General features: G+C 38.7%; 3 protein-coding genes across 5 annotated transcripts in view; 2 read left to right on the plus strand and 1 right to left on the minus strand.

The window, feature by feature from the left end:
- The window catches only part of ARF4 (ARF GTPase 4), a 19,549-nt gene extending 17,908 nt beyond the window's left edge, over window positions 1–1,641 (plus strand). The window contains exon 6 of the mRNA XM_019984211.2: window positions 678–1,641. Within this exon, the coding sequence (XP_019839770.2) occupies window positions 678–764 (87 nt within the window). The 3' untranslated portion in view covers window positions 765–1,641. The remainder of the gene's footprint in view (window positions 1–677) is intronic.
- The window catches only part of PDE12 (phosphodiesterase 12), a 23,329-nt gene extending 8,054 nt beyond the window's left edge, over window positions 1–15,275 (minus strand). Inside the window, exons 1-3 of one of the 2 annotated variants that reach the window (XM_019984213.2) lie at window positions 13,832–15,274; window positions 12,804–12,882; window positions 1,052–12,227 (exon numbers count right to left, since the gene is read on the minus strand). In XM_019984213.2, the coding sequence (XP_019839772.2) occupies window positions 11,785–12,227; window positions 12,804–12,882; window positions 13,832–15,139 (1,830 nt within the window). In that variant the 5' untranslated portion in view covers window positions 15,140–15,274 and the 3' untranslated portion in view covers window positions 1,052–11,784. Of the gene's footprint in view, window positions 1–1,051; window positions 12,228–12,803; window positions 12,883–13,831 lie in introns of those variants that run through there. The other variant, XM_070777193.1, reaches the window with a different exon arrangement.
- Window positions 15,276–15,503: 228 nt separating this feature from the next.
- Window positions 15,504–22,192, plus strand: part of DNAH12 (dynein axonemal heavy chain 12) — a 191,641-nt gene continuing 184,952 nt past the window's right edge. For both annotated transcript variants that reach the window (XM_070777134.1, XM_070777136.1), the window contains exon 1: window positions 15,504–16,403. The gene's annotated coding sequence lies outside the window, so the exon portion shown is untranslated. The remainder of the gene's footprint in view (window positions 16,404–22,192) is intronic.

The raw sequence follows: 22,192 nt of genomic DNA on the forward strand, positions 1-22,192 counted from the left end.
TCTAGGTCTTCTTCTTGGTATTTGTAAATTTTCATGGCATTTGATATAGTTACTGGAGATAACATTCGTAGACATTTTAAAGAGTGGAACTTTTGGGGTGCATGAGACTAAAGACAGTGAAATTCTTGGAAAAGCTTGCCTCTGAAATATCAGCAATCCCTACTCTTTGAAAATTTTGCTTCCTCTACTCTGAACTTAGTTTTATGAGAAACAAGGACCAACTGGGTATTATTAGTTATTAATACAAATCTTCCTGTGAACATTCAGATAATGTAGTAGTTGGTTAAATGTAATGAATGAGTAGCAGAACTTCTTTTCCTCTGCCCATTATTGATTCCTAGCTTCCATCAGCCTAGCTTACCTTGGTGGGTTTGGATATGATAGCTAATTAGTTCTGTGCTAGATGTAAAGAGTGCATATGCAGATGATTTATGATTTTTAACCCTCAGCAGTTATATGCTTTTTATATTTTATTGGATATAAAATTAGTCATTTGTGAGATATAATAATACTTTACCTCACTGACAACTTTAGTTCCTATGACTTTATATATTTTATCCCTTTTTTTCTATTTATTTATGGTACCTACTAATTCCCCTGAAAAATAATTTTCTGAATAAGAAATTTTAAACATTGATTATATAATCAAGCATTTTCTTGTTGTCCTTTCTTTACAGTGGTATGTTCAAGCCACTTGTGCTACACAAGGAACCGGTCTGTATGAGGGACTTGACTGGCTGTCAAATGAGCTTTCAAAACGTTAAATGAAGCTGGATATCTAACCAAGGACATGTTTGATAGAATTGGTCTAGGCTTGTTACAACAAAATTAGTTTGCATCTTGGTTATTAAACAGTATCTGGGACTGGTTTGGGCAGAATATTACTGCGTTTAAACTTATTTTGTTGCCAATTATTGTTTACCAAGTGTAATGTTGCCATTTAGCAATATGCTTGGTTTTAAAGAGATTCTCCTTAACTTGGGAAAAAAAAAAGTGTCCTCTTTTAATTTTACTTCCCTTAAGCCTAAATGCCTGGACTTAGCTAATGTGACACCTTTTAAATAAATCCATTTTGAATGTTTTTTTTTTTTGAGCCCACAGGAATAATGTTTTAAAGTTACCCCTTGCTACTTTAATGATACCTTTATCATTCCTGGGACAGTCTGCTGATTTAAAAAAATGTAGCATTCCATTTGTATTTATTTTCCCCCCTTGCCAAAAAGATTTTTTAATACTGCTTGTACCAGCCAGGGAAATGCTCCGAAACACTATTCAGATCTTGCACTGAGGAACTTCTATTTTTACCCCCATTGTTATTGACTCCTGGCTTCCATCAGCCAAGCTTACCTTGGTGTGGTTTAGATTTGATAATTAATTCTGTGCTAGATAAAAAGAGTGCATATGGAGATGATTTTTAATCCTCAGCAGATTGTCTTCCTTTATATTGTATCTTTTTTATGTTGCATGTTGCTTTTGGTATCAGCCTGACTCTTTGCCCAGTATATGATAGTTCTGCTGATGTTTTATTGTTTATTGGTGAACATATCTTCATTAAGAGTTTTTGGAAAACTCATCAAACTCAATAAGTTTTCTTCATAACCCATTTGGAATTATTCCTAATAAAATGATAAAAACATTTAATGGTGTTTGTTTTTCCTGAGTCTTGAAGATGTTTGAAATGGATTTTTCTTATTTAGCAGAGTTGATTTGCATTTATTACATACTGTGAACAGTCATACAGATCCCACTGAGTTTATTGTTTGAATTGGAAGTAAAATACGGGTTGCTAAACATGTGTATAACAGAGTGGGGAGCAGCTTCAAAAATTTAGTGTTCTTTGATAAAATGCCATTTTGATGCTGTACATTTCTAAAGTCAGATCAAGAGTAAAAAGCTGTAATAAAATGAACTACCCCCAAAGTATATATGCACGTATTTGTTTCACAGCTCACATTAGTTAAAAAACATCCAAGTGTTGTTTGCATGGCGTAATACATAGGTTGTTAGTGATGCTGCTCCCCTATGTAGGAGAACAAAGTTCACAAGCACTTTTCTTTTTTAGTTGTCACAAATTTCAGAACTTCTGCAGAAAGTGACTAATTCTTTGCCATAAGGTATGTACCTCATGAACTTAATCTGTGAAGTTACTAAGAACTCAACTTGGTAACCCAATGAGTAACTTGGTTTTTGACTATATATATTTTATAGACCTTGCATTTATGATTATTAATGGCTTAGATAAATATATGTATTGGAATCTTACTTTCAAAACCAAATACATGCTTGTAAAATAATGTGTATTTTTGAATTGTAAAAAAAAAAAAACCTGGACAAAGTGAAAGAAAATTTAAAAAGTTGTCTAACGGGTTGCCGGGAGAAAAATGTATGCTAAACTTGGGTTATTTAAGTTTAACTTCTCTAACTTATTCCCTCTGAATAAGAAAGGTCTTATTTCTTGAATAAAACTTGGATAGGGTAAATAGTGTGAGTGGTTTTATGGGCCTCGACTAGGAGATGCAAAACTATGGTAGGTTTAGTGATGGGATCATAGTTAAATTAACACTGTTGTATTAATTAAAAAAAACTAAACCAAGTTAAGTCAAGGGTGCTTTCATGAACTCTGAAGACAGAATAAAGAGAATCCATAAAATCTTACTTTCAGCATATGGCAGCTCTTACTACACCATTGTTGGAAATGACTGCACTAGGAATGTAAAATCGCCTAGTTTTCACTAAATGGGCTTTATAAAGATTTGCATGATGGCTTATTCTTATTTATTTTACTTTTTGACTGTGCTACTTAGCATGTGGGGTCATAGCTCCCTGAACAGGGCCAGTCTGAACCTGCACCCCCTGTGTTGGAAGTGTGGCACCTTAACCACTGGACCATCAGGGAAGTCCCCTTTTTTTTCCAAAGAAAACATTAAGTTGCCAACTTGGCATATTTTTACCTCAAGAAGTACTGTTTTTCTTCAGTCTTGGTGGTAGTTTCTTGGTTTTGTTTTTAAATTAAATTGAGAAGTTCTTTTTTTTTTTTTCCCCCACGTAGAAGTGAGTAAATAATTGGGAAGAAGTGTAAATTGAAAGAATCCCTAAAATGCCTTTCACTGTGCTAACATTTTTTGAAAACAATGCAGACTTACAAAATCACTTTTCACTGTCGTGGTTTACTGACATGATCAGTACCTATATTCAGTGCTTACTGTTTATATAGATTTTAAACTTAGTGTTGATCGATCAAAAAGAGGTCTTTGTGACCCTCATCTTATACAGAACAGTTGATATATCCATAGACTATAGAGTATTCTGCCTAGTAATTGTTAAGTATGTTAACAGAGAAACTGAAGAGGAATTGTGGTTCTTGTAAAAGCTGGCTAGCTGCATTAGTTGAGGATAGAACCATTTTCTGTCCATAATATTCCCCATTGTCTTTTATCTTAACCTGTCATTCACTTGCTTTTCTGTGGTGATATTGTTATTTTGTTGCAGATTTATTTCCATGGATTTCCCCCCTTTATGTATTCTTCATGGAAAATAGTGAACATTTAAATTTTCCAGATTATCAGTGTCTCATTTACTGAGACTTCATTTTATTTAGTGTATATACAGAATTATCTCATATGTAGTAATTATTTCCAGGTACTTGCTGGGAAGTAATGACCACACTTTGATTTCTGATAGGTAATATGTTCGTCTCAGTCTGGCTAGAAAATTAACAATTTTATTCATCTTTTCAAAGAACCAGCTTTTGGTATAGTTTTTCTGTCCGCTGACTTCTTGTTTCTAATGTCATTGGTGTCTGTGTTGTTTGTTTTGGGCTGCACCATGTGTGTCATGTGGGATCCTAGTTGTCCAGTCAGAGATGAAGCCATGCCCCTTGCAGAGGAAGCAAGGAGCCCTAACCACTGCATCTCCAGGGAATTCCCTAGCTTAACATTTTTAATCTCATTAAAGTAATTAAAGATACGTTACTTTAAAGTCTACATTAATATGAACACTAATAATTGATTAGTTAGGACTTAGTGTTAAAATTTACCCCTGAGAATTATTTAAGCTCAGACATTTATTTGATAAATTTCTTCTAGCATATACATTGTGACATTGTATTTAGGTACAGAAGTTACTATAGTGGAAAGTTACTTGGCTGCTTTTGTTTCTCACTGAGTTACTTTTGGACAAATATCCCTTTATCTTAGTTATTTCCACAAACTATATAAAATGCTATATTCTAGTAACAAAGATTGTGGGAAATCAGTAGCAGAAGCAATAATCTGAACTCTTTGTAAAAAAATAAGCCAGCTGTATGAGTTAGTTGATGCCTGTGTGGGGTTTTTGCCTGTACTGGGTCTTCATTGCTGGGACTGTTCTCCATTTGTGGTGGCTTCTGTACACCGTGGGCTCTAGGGGTGCACAGGCGTCAGTAGTTGTGGCTCCTGGGCTCTAGAGCACAGACTCAATAGTTGGGGTACTGAGGCGTAGGGCTTAGTTGGCTCTGCAGCATGTGGGATCTTCCTGGATCAGGGATCGAACAAATTCCTGTCTCCTGCATTGGCAGAATTCTTTACTACTGAGTCACCAGGGAAGTCCTTGCCTGTGTGTTTTAAAAGGACAGTGGAGGCAGGTACCTTCTTGTCAGGGATTTCTGTGCTGTTCTCGTGGTATGCTTTTTCTGTTAGAATGGACTGGTGTCGTGGGGCTTAGCACTGCCATTTGCAGGCTGGGAGCTAGCTCTCAGGAACTGACCAGGTACCTTGATGGCAGTATTTCTCTTTAAGCTGAGTTGAGTGCCATTCTACTAACAGGGATATATTAAGCACAGACTGAGCAAGGTTTGCCTTCTGTATAGGCCTTGAGAAGTGAGATACGATTTTTTTTTTTTTTAAAGAAGGATGATCAACAGAAAATCAATTCTTGAAAATGGGCTCCAAAGACAAAAAAATGGCCAGTAAACACATAAAATGATGCTCAACATTATTAGCCATTAGTGAAATGCAAATCATAATCACAATAACATGCCACTCACTTAGGATAGCTGTTAATACCAGTGATGATGTGGAAAAATTGAAATCCTCTTGCATTGCTGGTGAAAATACAAAATGTTGCAACTGCTTTGGATAGCAGTCTGACAGTTCTTCAAAATGTTAAAACACTTCATAGGATCCAGCAGATCCCCTTCTAGATATATGTCCAAGAGAAATGAAAACATGTCCATTCAGAAACTTGAATACAAATGTACAGTATTACTCATAGAAGCCAAGATGTAGAAGCAATCCAAATATCCATTAGCTGATGAATAGATAAAATGTGGTTATGTCCATTCAAAGAATATTATTTCTCATAAAAAGTAAATGAAGTACTGATAAATATTACAACTTGAAAGAACCTTAAAAATAAGTGAAGCCAGTTAAAAAAAGACACCTGTTATTTCATCTATGTGGAATGTATAGCATAGGCAAATCCGAAGAGACAGAAAGCAAAGTGCTTGCCAGGACCGGAGGGGATGGGGATTGGGAATGTCTGCTGATGAGTATGGGGTTTCATTTTGTAGCCAGTCCTTGTCGATTGACTTGACGTGCAGTGACCAAAAACTCTTCAAGAGAAAAAGATCACTTTTGTATTGGAAGAGCAAAGCATTGTGGGATTCTTTCGTTTAGGATGAAAAAAAGGGACCCAAGGCAGGATGCAAAAAGCCAGATTTCTTTAGGTATGTAATGATATGAAAAGGGGTAATATAATTACATTATTTACAGTACTTAAAAATTCTACAGCTTTAGCAGGAATATTCTTTGCCTTATTTAAAACACCACACTTAAAGCTGGTTTTCCTCCAAAAAGTGGGGTTATTTCTAAATGATTTTATCCCTGATACACTTTCTTCAAATTTGCTTTGCTAAGTCACTTCAGTCGTGTCTGACTCTGTGCAACCCCATAGACGGCAGCCCACCAGGCTCCGCTGTCCCTGGGATTCTCCAGGCAAGAACACTGGAGTGTGTTGCCATTTCCTTCTCCAATGCATGAAAGTGAAAAGCGAAAGTGAAGTCACTCAGTTGTGTCCGACTCTTGGCAACCCAAGGGACTACAGCCAACCAGGCTCCTTGGTCCATAGGATTTGCCAGGCAAGAGTACTGGAGTGGGGTGCCATTGCCTGTTTCTTCAAATTACTCTATAGGAAAAATAAAGTTTAAATGCAATATATTATTTTAGAAGTATGTATACTGTTCATTCAGTACAAGAAAGCCAACTAAGTAAAGCCTATCCAATTCCCTATTGAACCATGTTCAGTTATAAAAGAATACAAATGAAACCAGCAAAAATGCCAACTAGAAATAATTAAGTACCTTAGGGAAATATACAACAGTAGTGTAACATCATTAAAGTGAGTTACTGGGCAAAGAATGGATTACATTATATAAAACCTTTGACCTACAATCAACACAAAATGGGCAGAAGATGGAGATTAGTGATTCAGCTTATTTTCTAGTGAAGTTTCTTAAGCAAACTGAAAATTGTGAGTAAAAGCTTAACACAATGTTAACATCAATTTTGAATGACCTAGAGTTTCATAGAATGAACTCAGCTGGCAATTGCTGTTATTTTGAGGGTGGCATCAGCCAATAAGCTGAAAGATACAGTATTTTTAAGGCCTACATTTTAAAGATTATATGTAAAATACTATTTTATCATCTGGCTTCAATATGATTCAATACACTGAAGATGGCCAACTTGCAAAGTAGATTTTTGCATATAATTTTCAGTGTCATATTAGCTCAGTGTCTTTTTTATTGTGTGTTTAAAGCTTACCTTGAATTTAAGGTTTTCTTTTCAAAACTTGAGATTTTTTAATAAGAGTTTTTTAATGACTATATATTATAAACTTGGTAAATTACATTTAGCAATGGCCATCCCAGTTTCTCAGGAATTGATATTTAGACATTATTGCTATCTACTACTGTGAACCAAAACTGGGATTTAAACAGCAGTAGGTAACAGTGGAGCATGGCTAAACCATTTAAATGACAACATGAGAAAGTCAGTTCATTCTCTGAACTTACTGAAGTAGACTCATTTCTCAAGTGAATTTTTTTTTTGGTCATCTTAGGCTTCTTTTTTCTAATTTATGTATACTCCAGACTTTTTTTTAAAATGTTTTTCCAAATTTCTTCAAAAGAAATAATGAGATTGATCTTGCTTGCTTGACCCAAGCTTGTAAGTAAAAAGTTCAAGATGAGTCCTCTGGGAAAAAATTAGATTGGGTAATACACTTGTGATTAGTTTATGACTGAAACATCATCATTAGACTAAAGTTAAAAATGGTAGAGATACCAATTCACATCCACTTGCATGACTAAAAAGTGAAATAGGTTGATGAATGTGGAGAAACTGAAATTTGTGTATTGCTGGTGGGAATGTAAAAAACATTGCAGCTGCTCTGGAAATCATTTTGGCATTTTCTCAAAGTTTCTAAGTAGAACCTCCATATGGCCCAGCAGTCTACTCATAGGAATATAACCCAAAGAACTGAAATAGCTGTTGAAACAAAACTTGTACACAAATGTTTATAAGCCTTATTCACAGTAGCCAAAATGTAGAAATAACCAAAATGTCCATTTGTACAGACAAAATATGGTGTACCCATACAATGAAATATTATTCCACTATACAAAGGAATGAAATGTTGATGCATACAACATGGAGGAACACAGGCTAACTGAAAGAAGCCAGACAAAAAGTCATGTAGCGTATGATTCCATTTATGTGAAATACCCAGAATAGGGAAGTCCAGTGAGGCAGAAAGCAGATTAGGCCAGGGGTTGGAGGGTAAGAGTAAATTAATGGAATTTCTTTTGGGGGTGATGAAAATGTTTTGAAAGTAGTTAACAGACGGTAGCCGTACAACATCCTGAATGTACTCAATGCAATGGAATTATATACTTTAAAATGGTTAGTCTTACATGAATTTCACCTGTTTAAAAAATGTTTTGGTATCATCTCAATATAGTATTGTAATTCTGAAGTTAGTGCCTAAAAAAAATCACCCAAGTTAATAACAGCTCTTAAACCTTCTATGTTAAAAGCATGTACTTTCTAAAAAAGTGGGACAACAGAATTTGAATATTACCAAAATCAGTTAATCCTCTTAATATTGTTTCCCTTTCCAAAATGGAATCTAAATTGCATTTCCTTAGTATTACATTGAGCAAAATGTTAAAATTTTCAAAACTTTCAAATTTTTTCTTTTTGTTGTCTGGCTTGTGAGATTTTAGTTCCCTGACCAGGGTTAGAACCCAGGCCCTCAAGCAGTGAAAACCCAGAATCCTAACCACTGGACCACCAGCAAATCCCCATGCTCAAACGTGGGGATTTAAATTTTGTATTACGTTTGGAAAACTAGTTGGCTCTTACTTTAGAGAAAAGATTTTCCCTGTTTAGTTGTCATGTGGGTCTTGACAATAAACTAATAGTGCAATTCTGTCCTTCATTATATATGGGTTTTGCTTTTGTCTCAAACTAGTTTGTAAGGAATTTCTGCTTGCATTTCATAGCTGGAAAATCTAAAGCTATCCGTTTCTCCCAGGGAGATTTCCCCACAGTAGCATTCTTTGGACTTCTCTACCTTGAGTTATATTCCTCAGAGATCCACCTTGAGCTGAAACTACATTTTGATGACTCAAATCACGGATGAGTAAAATTCTTAAAAATTTTAACTGAGTTTATAGAATTTAAAGAACATCACATGATAGTCAGAAATGGTTGGTTTGCTAATGAATTATAAACTACCAGTTTGTATGTCTGAGTGGCAACTGTTTAAGAATTCATTTAACAGGAATAATGTATTCTATAGTGTTCTTAAGTATTATAGTTTGTAATCAATAATATAAAATTTCAAAACATTAATTCCTATAGCAAAACAAGTTCTTGCTAGTACATTGTACTTTGCTGGTTACATAGTACAATCTGATTCACCAGAATCGCTCGACTTTCCATATTTAATTACATATACTGCTGCTGCTGCTGCTAAGTTGCTTCAGTCGTGTCCGACTCTGTGCGACCCCATAGACAGCAGCCCACCAGGCTCCCCCGTCCCTGGGATTCTCCAGGCAAGAACACTGGAGTGGGTTGCCATTTCCTTCTCCAGTGCATGAAAGTGAAAAGTGAAAGTGAAGTCGCTCAGTCGTGTCCAACTCCTAGCGACCCCATGGACTGCGGCTCACCAGGCTCCTCTGTCCATGGGATTTTCGAGGCAAGAGTATTGGAGTGGGTTGCAAAAACTCAAATGTAATAGAAAAATTCAATCACAGAGATGGCTTTTAAACACTTAAAACTTTCTGAAATAACACTTTATTCTAACTCACATACAAGGACATTTTGGTATGCTATTTACACAGTTTTCGTGAAAGTGAAAGTGAAGTTGCTCAGTCGTGTCTGACTCTTTGTGACCCCATGGACTGTAGCCTACAACGCTCCTCTGTCCATGGGATTTTCCGGGCAAGAGTACGGGAGTGGGGTGCCATTGCCTTCTCCAGGGGATCTTCCCCACCCAGGGATTGAAACCGGGTCTCCCGCATTGTAGGCAGACGCTTTACTGTCTCAGCCAGTTTTCTTAGTGTTTCCTAACTTTGGGCTTCCCAGGTGGCACAGTGGTAAAGAACCCACCTGCCAATGAAGGAGATGCAGGTTTGATCCCTGGGCCAGGAAGATACCCTGGAAAGGAAATGGCAGTCCAATCCAGTATTTGTGCCTGGAAAATTCCATGGACAGAGGAGCCTGGTGGGGTACAGTCCATGGGGGTCAGAGTGGGACACGACAGTGACAGCACAACTTTGGACAAACTGTGTGAACGTAGCCGTGTACTAGAGATCTGACCAGAGTATATGGCACTTCAAAATAATACTCTATATTCTAATATTCTGAAATGCCTGTGTGATCATTGTCTAGTCAGCAAACACCAAATTTGAAGAGTCAGGATGTGGATGTTTAACAAGTATGTAGAATTTTTGTGACCAGAATTCAATATAGCTAGCTGTAGTGTTATTAATAATACAGGACTTGTATGTTTTTCTCATGGGCACGAGGAAGTCATATTACACTTTGTTTCTCAGCTTTTTGTTTTCTCAGTTTACTGTCAAAGTGTCAATATGTATGAAACGAAATCAAAACCAGATTTTAAATGGAAAAAAAAATTGCAGAAGAATCAGATTCTGGCTTCAATATATTTTGTATCTGTAAACTGATGTTAAAATGCTTTTAAAATGCTATTTAGGAAGGCACAATTTGGTAGCTTCAATTTTTCATTTATAGCTTTTAGATCCCAAAAAACTGCCACCTTTTTTTTGCTTCAAGTACTTTTAAGCACTTCAAAGTTCAATCTGAAGTGCAGGTAAAACCCTCTCATTTTCAAAATTAATAAGAGTAAACAATACACTGGATAGTGAGCAGAATATGAAAATAAATGCAGGCTACTTCATCAAAAGAGAAAAGTTCTTACCAGGCTTAGAGATTAAAGAAGATGGAACAAAGGGCTTCATGACTGGAAAATCAGAGCTCTGGTTGAAGTGAGCTCTAGCTATCTAAGCTAGAAGTTAAATGCAGAAATACAAGATGACATTATGGTTATCCTGAACATGAGGCTGCAGCTAAAGCATTACAAATAAAGTATGGTGATAACTGAGTTAGAAAACCTTAGTCACTAATCAGCTAGACCTAATCAGTAAAACTATAATTTGTAATTTTCAAGAATTTGGCTTCATATTTTTAAAAAATTTTACGGTGTATAAATTACATATACAATGTTTTCCTATAACTCAAGCTATAATATAATGTTCAAGTCTATAAGTTTATTCCAGAGATGCTCAGAAACCCCATTACTACTCTCCCTTTCTCCTATTTAGAAAAACTAACAATTTCAAAAATACTTGCAGCACAGAAATACTCCGTGGTTCATCCACTATTTCAAGCCCGTATCAGTAGGCAGTCTTTCAAAAGTAATGCATTGTGCTATTCTCCTAATACCTAATACTACAGGGTCAAATACCCTGTTGATTTATGAACATTTTCCATGGGCAAGAGTGTTACAGACAATAGGATCAAGTTGACAATGTTACTGTTCACTTTGAATACTAAATTGTGCTTGCATCCTTAAAGTTAAGATGAGCTGCAGTAAGGATGGGACCATAAATATGTCCATTTATGCCATACACTAAAAATTAAATCCTAAAAATAAGATGGTGAAAATACCTTATGTTAATTGAAAATTAAAAGATGAAAACCAATAGGAATTGGTAATGGTGTACTTTTTTGTTAAAGCTCTGAAGTTGTATGAAATTGCCATCCACACTGAGGTAGAGACAGGCCCTAATGTTATTCCTTCCTTGTGTTAGAACTTAAGTCCTCTCACTTCCAACTTGTATGTGCTCTCCCCCTAATTACATATACATCATTTAATTTGAAGTGTGTTATGATAGAAAAATTACAAGATCATTCAGGTTTTTTTTTTTCTTTACAAAATTCTTAATTAGCAAAAAAAAAAAGTACTTATAAAATGTACACAGTGTTCTTCCTGCCAGTCATAAATATTTTTGTTTTTCCTCCAAGTATAGAAAAAAAGGGTAGAGAAACTGTATTATGCAAACATTATGACAGTCATGTAATGAAGACACTAGAGCATAACTAACAGATAAGAATATTTTACCTTAGTGTCTAATTATCCTCTTTGAAAGTTATACATAAACTCTGATTCATATTAAATCTCCTACTAAAGCAGATTTAAATTCTATTAGACACAAATCTACTTCCATTTTAAATCACATACAAGTGCTATGTGGTCAGAGGGATGGGAAACACTAGGTAGGGCTTGGTGGGTGGTAACTTCTTCATGACTAGGTAATGGAATTACTTGTTCAACCTCTAAAGCATGTAAGTCAATGAAAATATAATCCAGACATCCATGAAAGCCACCAACGTAATTTGTGTAAGCAGGTTCACCACAAGCACTTTTCAGTTTGAAGAAATGGCTAAGAGACATGTTGCATCGTTCCTCTTCCCCATTGGAGGTCCAGTCTTCATGATCCTCAGCAATGCTGCCATTGATGACAAAGTGATACATTCCTGTGGATGGGGTACTATTAAAGTCCCCACAAAATATAACTGGTATGCCGGGATACAGATCACAAGAGACATGTCTAATGTGAGCCAAGGCTACTGCCATTTGAATGAGACGAATGTACCCACCTAGGAATATAAAAAACATTAATGTTAACCTGCCTTAAAAAAAAATTAAAAACCCACAAATTATAGTATCTGGGTAGCATTCAGGATATTTATTTGTATGTGTGGGGAGGAACTGGAGGAAGGTGGTTAAACATAAAATTTCAAGTTTCAAGATTAATGATATTGGGTAATTAATACACAACATGATGGCTATAGTTAATAGCGCTGTATCTGGGTGAACTCCGGGAGCTGATGATGGACAGGGAGGCCTGGTGTGCTGCAATTCATGGGGTCGCAAAGAGTCGGACAGGACTGAGCGACTGAGTTGAACTGAACTGAAGGGAGTAAATCCCAGAAGTTCTCATCACAAGGAAAAAAAAATTTTGGGGGTGTTTATATGAAATTATGGATGTTAACTTATTGTGATAATCACTTTGCAATATACATAAGTCATTATGCCATATACCTTAAATTGTACAGCACTGTGTTATAAACTATATTTTGACAAAACAAAGAAAAAATGTATTTGTGTAAAACAGCTTTTACCAACTTTAAGTTACCATGTTTAAGCCACTTGTGAAAATCAACAAAACCTACCTTTGGGGTGCCAGTAGAGATGGGTATTAGCAACACATATCTTTTTAGAAGAGTCCTTTGTAGACTGAAGAACAGAAACCTAAGATAAACAGAAAATGCTGACTTCAGTTTCTATTTCCCGTTCTGAAAAAAAATTTTTTTTAAATCTAAGACTATATGATGAACTGACATTTTATTCCAAAACCTTCCCTGCTGATGAAGTATGATAGAAATTATGCAACTTAACTTTTAAATTTTGGAGTATACATGAATGGGATTCAGCATAATATTTTAATAACAACCTAACATATAGAGGAAGATTAATACAGTTCAGATGGTAACACTAAGGTTGGAGATGGTGTTTTTAAGTGGTAAGTGTAGGCATAGGAGTCAGGCAGAAGTAGCTTTGAATACCCACTGAACCATTTATAGCAGTGTGACCTGGAAAGTGACATTTCTTTTTCCTAAACCAGCTTCATCATGAGTGAAAAAGAAGCAATATCATCCACTTCAAAGAGAAAATTTAATTATGTGAATTAAATGAGCTTACTCAGAGGTGCATGATACACAGTAGGTGCTCAAAAAAATGGAAGCTAATTTTTTTAATATGAACAAAATCAGTTACCTAAAAAATGGACAGAGTTTTAGAGTAACATCTATAAAACGGGAACTGCAGGATTACTATGAGCCAAAATTAAAAGCTAATATTTATGGAGCACAAAGATGCTGGAGGCTTAAATTTGAAGTTCTTCAAAATGTGTCACCAGTGTTTGGTAAGTAATAATAAAATATTAACTACTAAATTTTCTTATTTAGCTAAATAAACGAAATCGTAAGCACGTCTTTTTTCAAGGTAACCTGAAGCGTGCAGGGCGCATTTCAGGTACTCAGTATTTGCTCCATGAATGAATGAAGGCTAAATGACGTGCTTAAGATTCAAGAGCAAACACTTTTCAGTAGAGTCTGGTCTTCATCTTTACTATAAGCACCCCCACCCCTGGCACCCCTTCCAGAACGAGTATGTACAGAGACTGGCGAAGTCACTTTACCTGAACGACAGAAGACCTCTGGAGCACCCTTTCTTGCGCTGATGGATACAAAGCTAGTTTCTCCAGCAGTTCTTTGTGAAGTGGGTCGGACTGCAGGGCTTCATGGAAAGCAATGTCATGCTGGCTTAGGAGGCTGAACTTGGACTTCCGGTAGAAAGTGGCCAGGCCTTCATGCTGCTTGATTCGAAACACGCCCTCCAGCCCAAAGGCCTCGAGGGCCGGCATCAAGCTGTCTGTAAACACGCAGCGGTCAACTTCCTGCAAACAGATGAGGTCGGCGTTGTAGCCCGTGAGCTCCTTTTGGATAAGGTTCTGGCGGTAGTCGAGTTCCAGAGCGTAAGGGGCACAGTATGGGTACAGGACCGTCCGCGAGAACTCAGTCTGGGCGTATGTGTCAGCCAGAATGTTGTAGGAGACTGTGCGGATGAGAGCGTCATCCGTCACCTTCTTTGTGTACAGATGCCGGTGGTCAAAGGTGCAGGTGCCGGGCCCAGCCTCCACTGGACACACACTTTCCAACTCCCGGCTTGGCCCGAAGCGCTGCCCATTGCCCGGAGTGCAATGTAGCTTGAGCCGTAGCCCGATGTCGGCATTAGACGGGGTGTAGACGCGCTCGTCTACACCCGTCTCGGTCCAACCAGGAGAGGGCGAAGAGGGAGACGATGACGAGGGGCCTCCGCCCTCTGGCTCCGCCGCTCTGGGTTTGGTTTCCTTGTACCAGCGAAAGAGGGAGCCGGTGGGATCCCCAAATTCGACGCCGAGCTTGGGGCATACCGGGAAGCCGGCCATGATGTAGCGCGGCAACTGTAGCTCGGTGAAGGCGGGTGGGTTACGCTCCACCTTGTACTTGACATCACCAATCTGCAGCACCGCACCGTCCTGCCAGGCATCCACATTGAGCACGTCTTCAGCTACTGCCTCCTCTCGGTAGTACAGCTTCACCACGGGCTCACAGGCTGCAGCCGGCTCAGGCCCAGGCCCAGCACAAGCCACGCCACTGCCTGCGTTTGGCCGGTTCTTCCTGCTTTTCTTGGCGGCAGCGACTTTAGCGTGGCCTTTAAGGGCATTGGTAGCGATCCGGCTGAGAGCCCGACCCAGCGGCTCGCTCTGGTCGCGCTGCATGTTCTTGTGGCTGCCGTCGGCCAGGGCAAATGAAAGGCTTAGCTTAGGCTCGGAAGGCACACAGCGCACTACAGCGCGCTCCATCGCGCCCACCGAGGTCTCAGACGCCGCCTCGGTCCGACTACGCCGCTCCACCGCCGTGCGGACCCCACGAAGCGCGGCGCGGACGCCTGGGAGCCTCCACATGAACTTGGTGGCCCAGTAGCTGTCAAGACCTGGGGCTGACCTGGGGCTGAGCAACCGCCAAGTGTCAAGTAGAGACAGAGACACCGCAGCCGCCGGTTCCGGGATCCATTCAGTCCCTCAACTTCCGGCCGGCGAAGAGAAAGTGCACTGAGCTACCGCCACGCACTTTCGCCAGGCAGCTCACCTACTCCTTTTCTCCATAGCCACGCTTTTTTCGAATCCATCTGGCTTAATTTTATCTTTAACAAGAGTCATAAGGCTGGAAAAAGAGAAGAAAATATAGAGGTTCCAGGAGGAAATATTAGACTCCACGATTTTAACGAAAGTGCAGTTGGCGGGCAAAAGAGAAGGCGAGCTCAAACCGGAAGTGATGGGGTGATGTCACGGGTTTCGCTTCTTCGAAGGAGATAGACGTGGTGCCTGGGTTTTAAGCGCTTGCCTTCTGTTGCTGCCTTGTGCTAGGGCGTAGGGAACTCTACCCAGATTGCCAGCCTTTGTGCAGGTGTGGAAAGTGTTTCTTAGTTGTCAGCAGCATTCCCAACGTTGCTCACCTTCCTCTGAGGTGTGGGTTCACCTCTGGCCGAGCCAGCGCCGACGCGCGAAGCAGAGCTTTTGTGGTAGTAACTACGAACGATATATCGTGAAGTCGCTCAGTCGTGTCCGAGCTCTTTGTGACCCCATGGACTGTAGCCCGCCAGGCTCCTCCATCCATGGAATTTTCTAGGCAAGAGTACTGGAGTGGGTTGCCATTTCCTTATAATAGCTCCCAATTAGGGGGCAGTGACTGTGCTGAAAACATACAAATATGAGGTCCAAAGAGATTAAGTTACGTGCTCGAGGCCAAACAGACGTGGCTGAATGAATGACAGAAGACAGAATAGTCAATGAGTAAAAGGAAATGAGAAATGCAGTTTCTTTGAAAACCACATGAAAAATATTTCAAGGGACAAATTTTGTGTTAAATATAATTAAGTGATTAACTGAAGAAAAAAAAAAACAACTCTTGAAGTTTCAAAGAAGAAATTGAGAATTCTCTCGTCACGGCAAAGGATTTGTTTGCATCTACTTTCCCGTCTCCTACAACTAGAATGTTTACTGAGTGTCTAATAATAAGCCATACTGTTTTCCCCTGGCTTACAGTGAGGAAAAAACAAAACTTTTTTTCTAAAAGAAGGATGAATTTTGCAGTCGTTTGAAATTTATATTCTTGTCCTCCCCTTTCCCAAGGCAGCAAGCATTTGCCGAGGTGACTGGATACCTGATGGTATGTAATGTGGGGCTACACTGAAGGGATAAAAGTCATTACATTATATCAGCTGACTGCCTGAAGAAAGTCTCAGTACTCCAGTTCATAGCACCCACATTAGCAAATATAAACTTTGAACTGGCATTTTTGTTCATACAACTTTGCAGAACTCAGTCAATCTTAAAGAAAGATGTTTAAAGAATGTCAAGTCTATTTAAAGAAAGCTAAGAGCCCTGTTAGAAAATATGGGAATTCCCTGGCAGTCCAGTGGTTAGGAGTCCACACTCTAACTGTTGGAAGTGAAAGTGAAGTCGCTCAGTCGTGTCCGACTTTTTGCGACCCCATGGACTGTAGCCTACCAGGCTCCTCCGTCAATGGGATTTTCCAGGCAAGAATACTGGAGTGGGTTGCCATTTCCTTCTCCAGGAGATCTTCCCGACCCAGGGATTGAACCCGCCTCATAGACAGACGCTTTACCGTCTGAACCACCAGGGAAGTCCTTAACTGCTGAGGGCCTGAATTCAGTCCCTGGTGGGGGAACTAAGGTCTTGCAAGCTGGGAGGTGCGCAAAAAACAACAAAAAAAATAACCCTGAAACAAAAACCCTATTAGAAAATGGGACTTTCTTTAGAGTAATCTGATCTACTTTAACTCTGTAGCAGAGTCTTAATCCCAGTTTGAGACAGATACTTTGAACTGTCATACTTTCAGGGGTTTTTTTGGCTTTTGAGTTAAAAAAAATTTTTTTTTCATAGAGTAAAAACATATCCGCAGTGAAAAATGGTAATATTCCCACTCTGGCTCCTATACATATGCAAACGTTTATGAATTTATACCCTTTCCCCCACTTTTTTTACACAAAAGTAGTATACCCATCGTTCTGTATCTTTGCTTTTCATTATCTGCTGTTATTTCTTTCAAGAGAAAGTTTCTGCAAGTTTCCTGTGTCTCAAATTCACATAGAAAGTTTAATTTGAACTCAAAAGACTTGAAAACAATAAGTGGTGTGTTTGAAGCTAAATTTTTATGAGGCTAAATGGTAGCACAGTTATAATTACATAATTGAAATTTGAGATTGGAAGACTGAACCAATACTTTGTTTTCCCTGATACCAAAAGAAATGTAAAAAATAACATTTTATTCATGCATTCTCAATTCATACCAAGAAACACAAGCTAACTTTTACTAATCAAAAGCTATGGTTGATGGAATTATTTTTGTTACTTATAAATATATCTGCAGAGATTAGCATGTGAAGACAGTTTCTGGTAATTACCTTCAGTTAATAAATTGGCATAGATCATTAATATACTTCTATTTTTTATAAATTTGAGGTCAACATGAAACTGTAGTTTTGAGTGATAGCACTCAGAAATTTTGAGTGGTACTTGGTGATAATCACTACAGGGTAATTTATTTTCTTATATATTCAAATTTTAATAATTTCTATTTGCTTTCTAACAGATCAGTTTCTATTTGTTTAAAATTTTTTTGAGTTTTATTGAGATATAATTGATGTATAAGATGGTATTAGTCCAAGATGTACAACCTAATGATTTGACATATGTATATATTGCTGAATGATTACCACAGTAAGTTTAATTAACATTCATTACCTCAGTAGTTACAATTTTTTTCTTGTAATGAGAACGTTTAAGGTCTATTCTTTTATAATTTTCACATATAGTGTAGTCACCATGCTGTACAGTCCATTCCATTCCAGAACTTGCTTATCTTACAACTGGAACTTTTTACCTTTTTGATCACACATTTTCTTCATCCAACACCCTCCATCTGTTCTCTGTATCTGCGAATCAAATTTTTTTAGATTCCACATATAATTGAAATCATACAGTATTTGTCTGTTTGACTTATTTCTCTCAGCATAATGCCCTAGAAGTCTATCCTTTGTTGTCACAATGGCAGGATTTCCTTTTTTATTGTTGAAAAATATTCCATTATGTATCTGTTAAATATATCTCTACATCAGTATCATATATACATATCTTGCATTTCCTTTACCCACTCATCCATTAATGTACAGTTAACATTTAGGTTGTTTCCATGTGTTGGCTATCATGAATAATGCTGCGGGCATGCGTGCTAAGTTGATTAAGTCATGTCCAACTCTTTTCAACTCTATGGACTGTAGCTTGCCTGACTCCTCTGTCCATGGGAATTCCCCAGGCGAGAATACTGGAGTGGGTTGCTACACTCTCCTCCAGGGGATCTTCCTGACTTAGGGATTGAACCCGAGTCTCTTATGTCTCCTGCATTGGCAGGTGGGTTCTTTACTACTAGCGCCGCCTGGTCAGCCCAAATAATGCTGCACTAGACGATAAACATGCAGGTACCTTTTTAGGATATTGATTTTGTTTCCGGCAGTGGCAACCCACTCCAGTACTCTTTCCTGGAGAATCCCATGGACAGAGGAGCCTGGTGGGCTGCTGTCTATGGGGTCGCATAGAGTTGGACATGACTGAACGACTTCACTTTCACTTTTCATGCATTGGAGAAGGAAATGGCAACCCACTCCAGTGTTCTTGCCTGGAGAATCCCAGGGACAGGGAGCCTGGTGGGTTGCCGTCTATGGGGTCACGCAGAGTCGGACACGACTGAAGCGACTTAGCAGCATAACTGAAGTGGAATGCTGAATTGGTAGTTCTTTTAATTTTTTGAGTAACTTTTATTTCTGTACTGTTTTCCAGAGTGGCTGCATCATTTTCAGATCAGATCAGATCAGTCGCTCAGTCGTGTCCGACTCTTTGCAACCCCATGAATCGCAGCACCAGGCCTCCCTGTCCATCACCAACTCCCGGAGTTCACTCAGACTCACGTCCATCGAGTCAGTGATGCCATCCAGCCATCTCATCCTCTTTCGTCCCCTTCTCCTCTTGCCCCCAATCCCTCCCAGCATCAGAGTCTTTTCCAATGAGTCAACTCTTCGCATGAGGTGGCCAGTACTGGAGTTTCAGCTTTAGCATCATTCCTTCCAAAGAAATCCCAGGGCTGATCTCCTTCAGAATGGACTGGTTGGATCTCCTTGCAGTCCAAGGGACTCTCAACAGTCTTCTCCAACACCACAGTTCAAAAGCATCAATTCTTCAGCGCTCAGCCTTCTTCACAGTCCAACTCTCACATCCATACATGACCACAGGAAAAACCATAGCCTTGACTAGACGAACCTTTGTTGGCAAAGTAATGTCTCTGCTTTTCAATATGCTATCTAGGTTGGTCATAACTTTCCTTCCAAGGAGTAAGCGTCTTTTAATTTCATGGCTGCAGTCACCATCTGCAGTGATCTTGGAGTCCAGAAAAATAAAGTCTGACACTGTTTCCACTGTTTCCCCATCTATTTCCCATGAAGTGATGGGACCAGATGCTATGATCTTCGTTTTCTGAATGTTGAGCTTTAAGCCAACTTTTTCACTCTCCACTTTCATCAAGAGGCTTTTGAGTTCCTCTTCACTTTCTGCTATAAGGGTGGTGTCATCTGCATATCTGAGGTTATTGATATTTCTCCCGTCAGTTTTGATTCCAGCTTGTGTTTCTTCCAGTCCAGTGTTTCTCATGATGTACTCTGCATATAAGTTAAATAAACAGGGTGACAATATACAGCCTTGACGTACTCCTTTTCCTATTTGGAACCAATCTGTTGTTCCATGTCCGGTTCTAACTGTTGCTTCCTGACCTGCATACAAATTTCTCAAGAGGCAGGTCAGGTGGTCTGGTACTCCCATCTCTTTTAGAATTTTCCAGTTTATTGTGATCCACACAGTCAAAGGCTTTGGCTTTTCCTATTTGGAACCAGTCTGTTGCTCCATGTCCAGTTCTAACTGTTGCTTCCTGACCTGCATACAGGTTTCTCAAGAGGCAGGTCAGGTGGTCTGGTATTCCCATCTCTTTCAGAATTTTCCACAGTTTATTGTGATCCACACAGTCAAAGGCTTTGGCATGGTCAATAAAGCAGAAATAGATGTTTTTCTGGAACTCTCTTGCTTTTTCCATGATCCAGCGGATGTTGGCAATTTGATCTCTGGTTCCTCTGCCTTTTCTAAAACCAGCTTGAACATCTGGAAGTTCACGGTTCACATATTGCTGAAGCCTGGCTTGGAGAATTTTGAGCATTACTTTACTAGCATGTGAGATGAGTGCAATTGTGCGGTAGTTTGAGCATTCTTTTGCATTGCCTTTCTTTGGGATTGGAATGAAAACTGACCTTTTCCAGTCCTGTGGCCACTGCTGAGTTTTCCACATTTGCTGGCATAGTGAGTGCAGCACTTTCACAGCATCATCTTTCAGAATTTGGAATAGCTCAACTGGAATTCTATCACCTCCACTAGCTTTGTTCGTAGTGATGCTTTCTAAGGCCCACTTGACTTCACATTCCAGGATGTCTGTCTCTAGGTCAGTGATCACACCATCGTGAATATCTACCAATGCTATTTTTTTATTTTAAAATATTTACTGTAACTTACAATGATTATATTATATATTAATAATACTATACAGCATAGTATGTATAATACATAATACAGTTGTATCATTTTTTTCAGTTTTAAAATTGAGATGTAGCTATATCAATTAATGTAAGTATAGTGAAAGTGATAGTCACTCGGTTGTGCTTGATTCTTTGAGACCCCACAGACTATAGTCCGCCAGACTCCTCTGTTCATGGAATTCTCCAGGCAAGAATATTAGGATGGGTAGTCATTCCCTTTGGAGAGGGTAATGGCACCCCACTCCAGTACTCTTGCCAGGAAAATCCCATGGACAGAGGAGCCTGGTGGGCTGCAGTCCACTTTCATGCATTGGAGAAGGAAATGGCAACCCACTCCAGTGTTCTTGCCTGGAGTGTCCCAGGGATGGGGGAGCCTGGTGGGCTGCCGTCTATGGGGTCGCACAGAGTCGGACACGACTGAAGCGACTTAGCAGCAGCAGCAGCAGTCATTCCCTTCCCCAGGGGATCTTCCCACCCAGGGATCAAACTTGGGTCTTCCATGTTGCAGGCAGATTCTTTACTGTCTGAGCCACCAGGGAGCCCCTAATATAAGTATAATTAATCTTAATGTAACAGTAAAGAAAAACTTATTTTGAAGGGAAAAATCAAAGAACTTACATAAAACATAACACAGTTTAGCTCCATAAAGAACTCTTCAGCATATAAGTTCTTTTCTTTTTCCTGCACACCCATTTTAAATTTTGAAATGAACAATACATAGTTTAAAGCATAGTACGTTAGTTTCATATGTTCTCTTAGCATCATTAACATTTCCATTAAGAAATAGAAAACAATTTTTTTGTATAGTATTAGAGAATCACATTTTAGTGTCATTACACTGGTGCTTTTAAATAATTAAGGTTTTGTGAAATATAATTATCTGGTTATAAATAATATTTCTAACCCCTAGACTCAGAAATAGAGCCTTTAAAGGAAGCATTTTAAGCTGCAAATTAAATATGTTTAGATATTTTTTCCTTTCTTTCAAAGCAAAATAGGTAATAAAATTCCAGATGTATCTTTTGCAAAAATTGATAGGCTGATCTTAAATTTTATATGGAAATGCAAAGTATCTAGAAGAGTCCAAATGACTACTTTTTATAAAAGAAGAACAAAGTTGGAAGACTAACACTACTCAAATTTAAAACTATAGTTGACCCCTAAACAACATGTGGAATTAAGAGCATCAGTCCCCCTCCCTACCCCATTACAGATGAAAATCCATGTATAACTTTATAGTCGGTTCTCCAGATCCAATGTTTAGCATCTGCTGATTCAGCCAACCGACAATCGTGCATAGTACTGT

Source organism: Bos indicus, chromosome 22 (assembly GCF_029378745.1).
Source record: "Bos indicus isolate NIAB-ARS_2022 breed Sahiwal x Tharparkar chromosome 22, NIAB-ARS_B.indTharparkar_mat_pri_1.0, whole genome shotgun sequence".
In the NCBI taxonomy this organism is placed as follows: Eukaryota; Metazoa; Chordata; class Mammalia; order Artiodactyla; family Bovidae; genus Bos; species Bos indicus.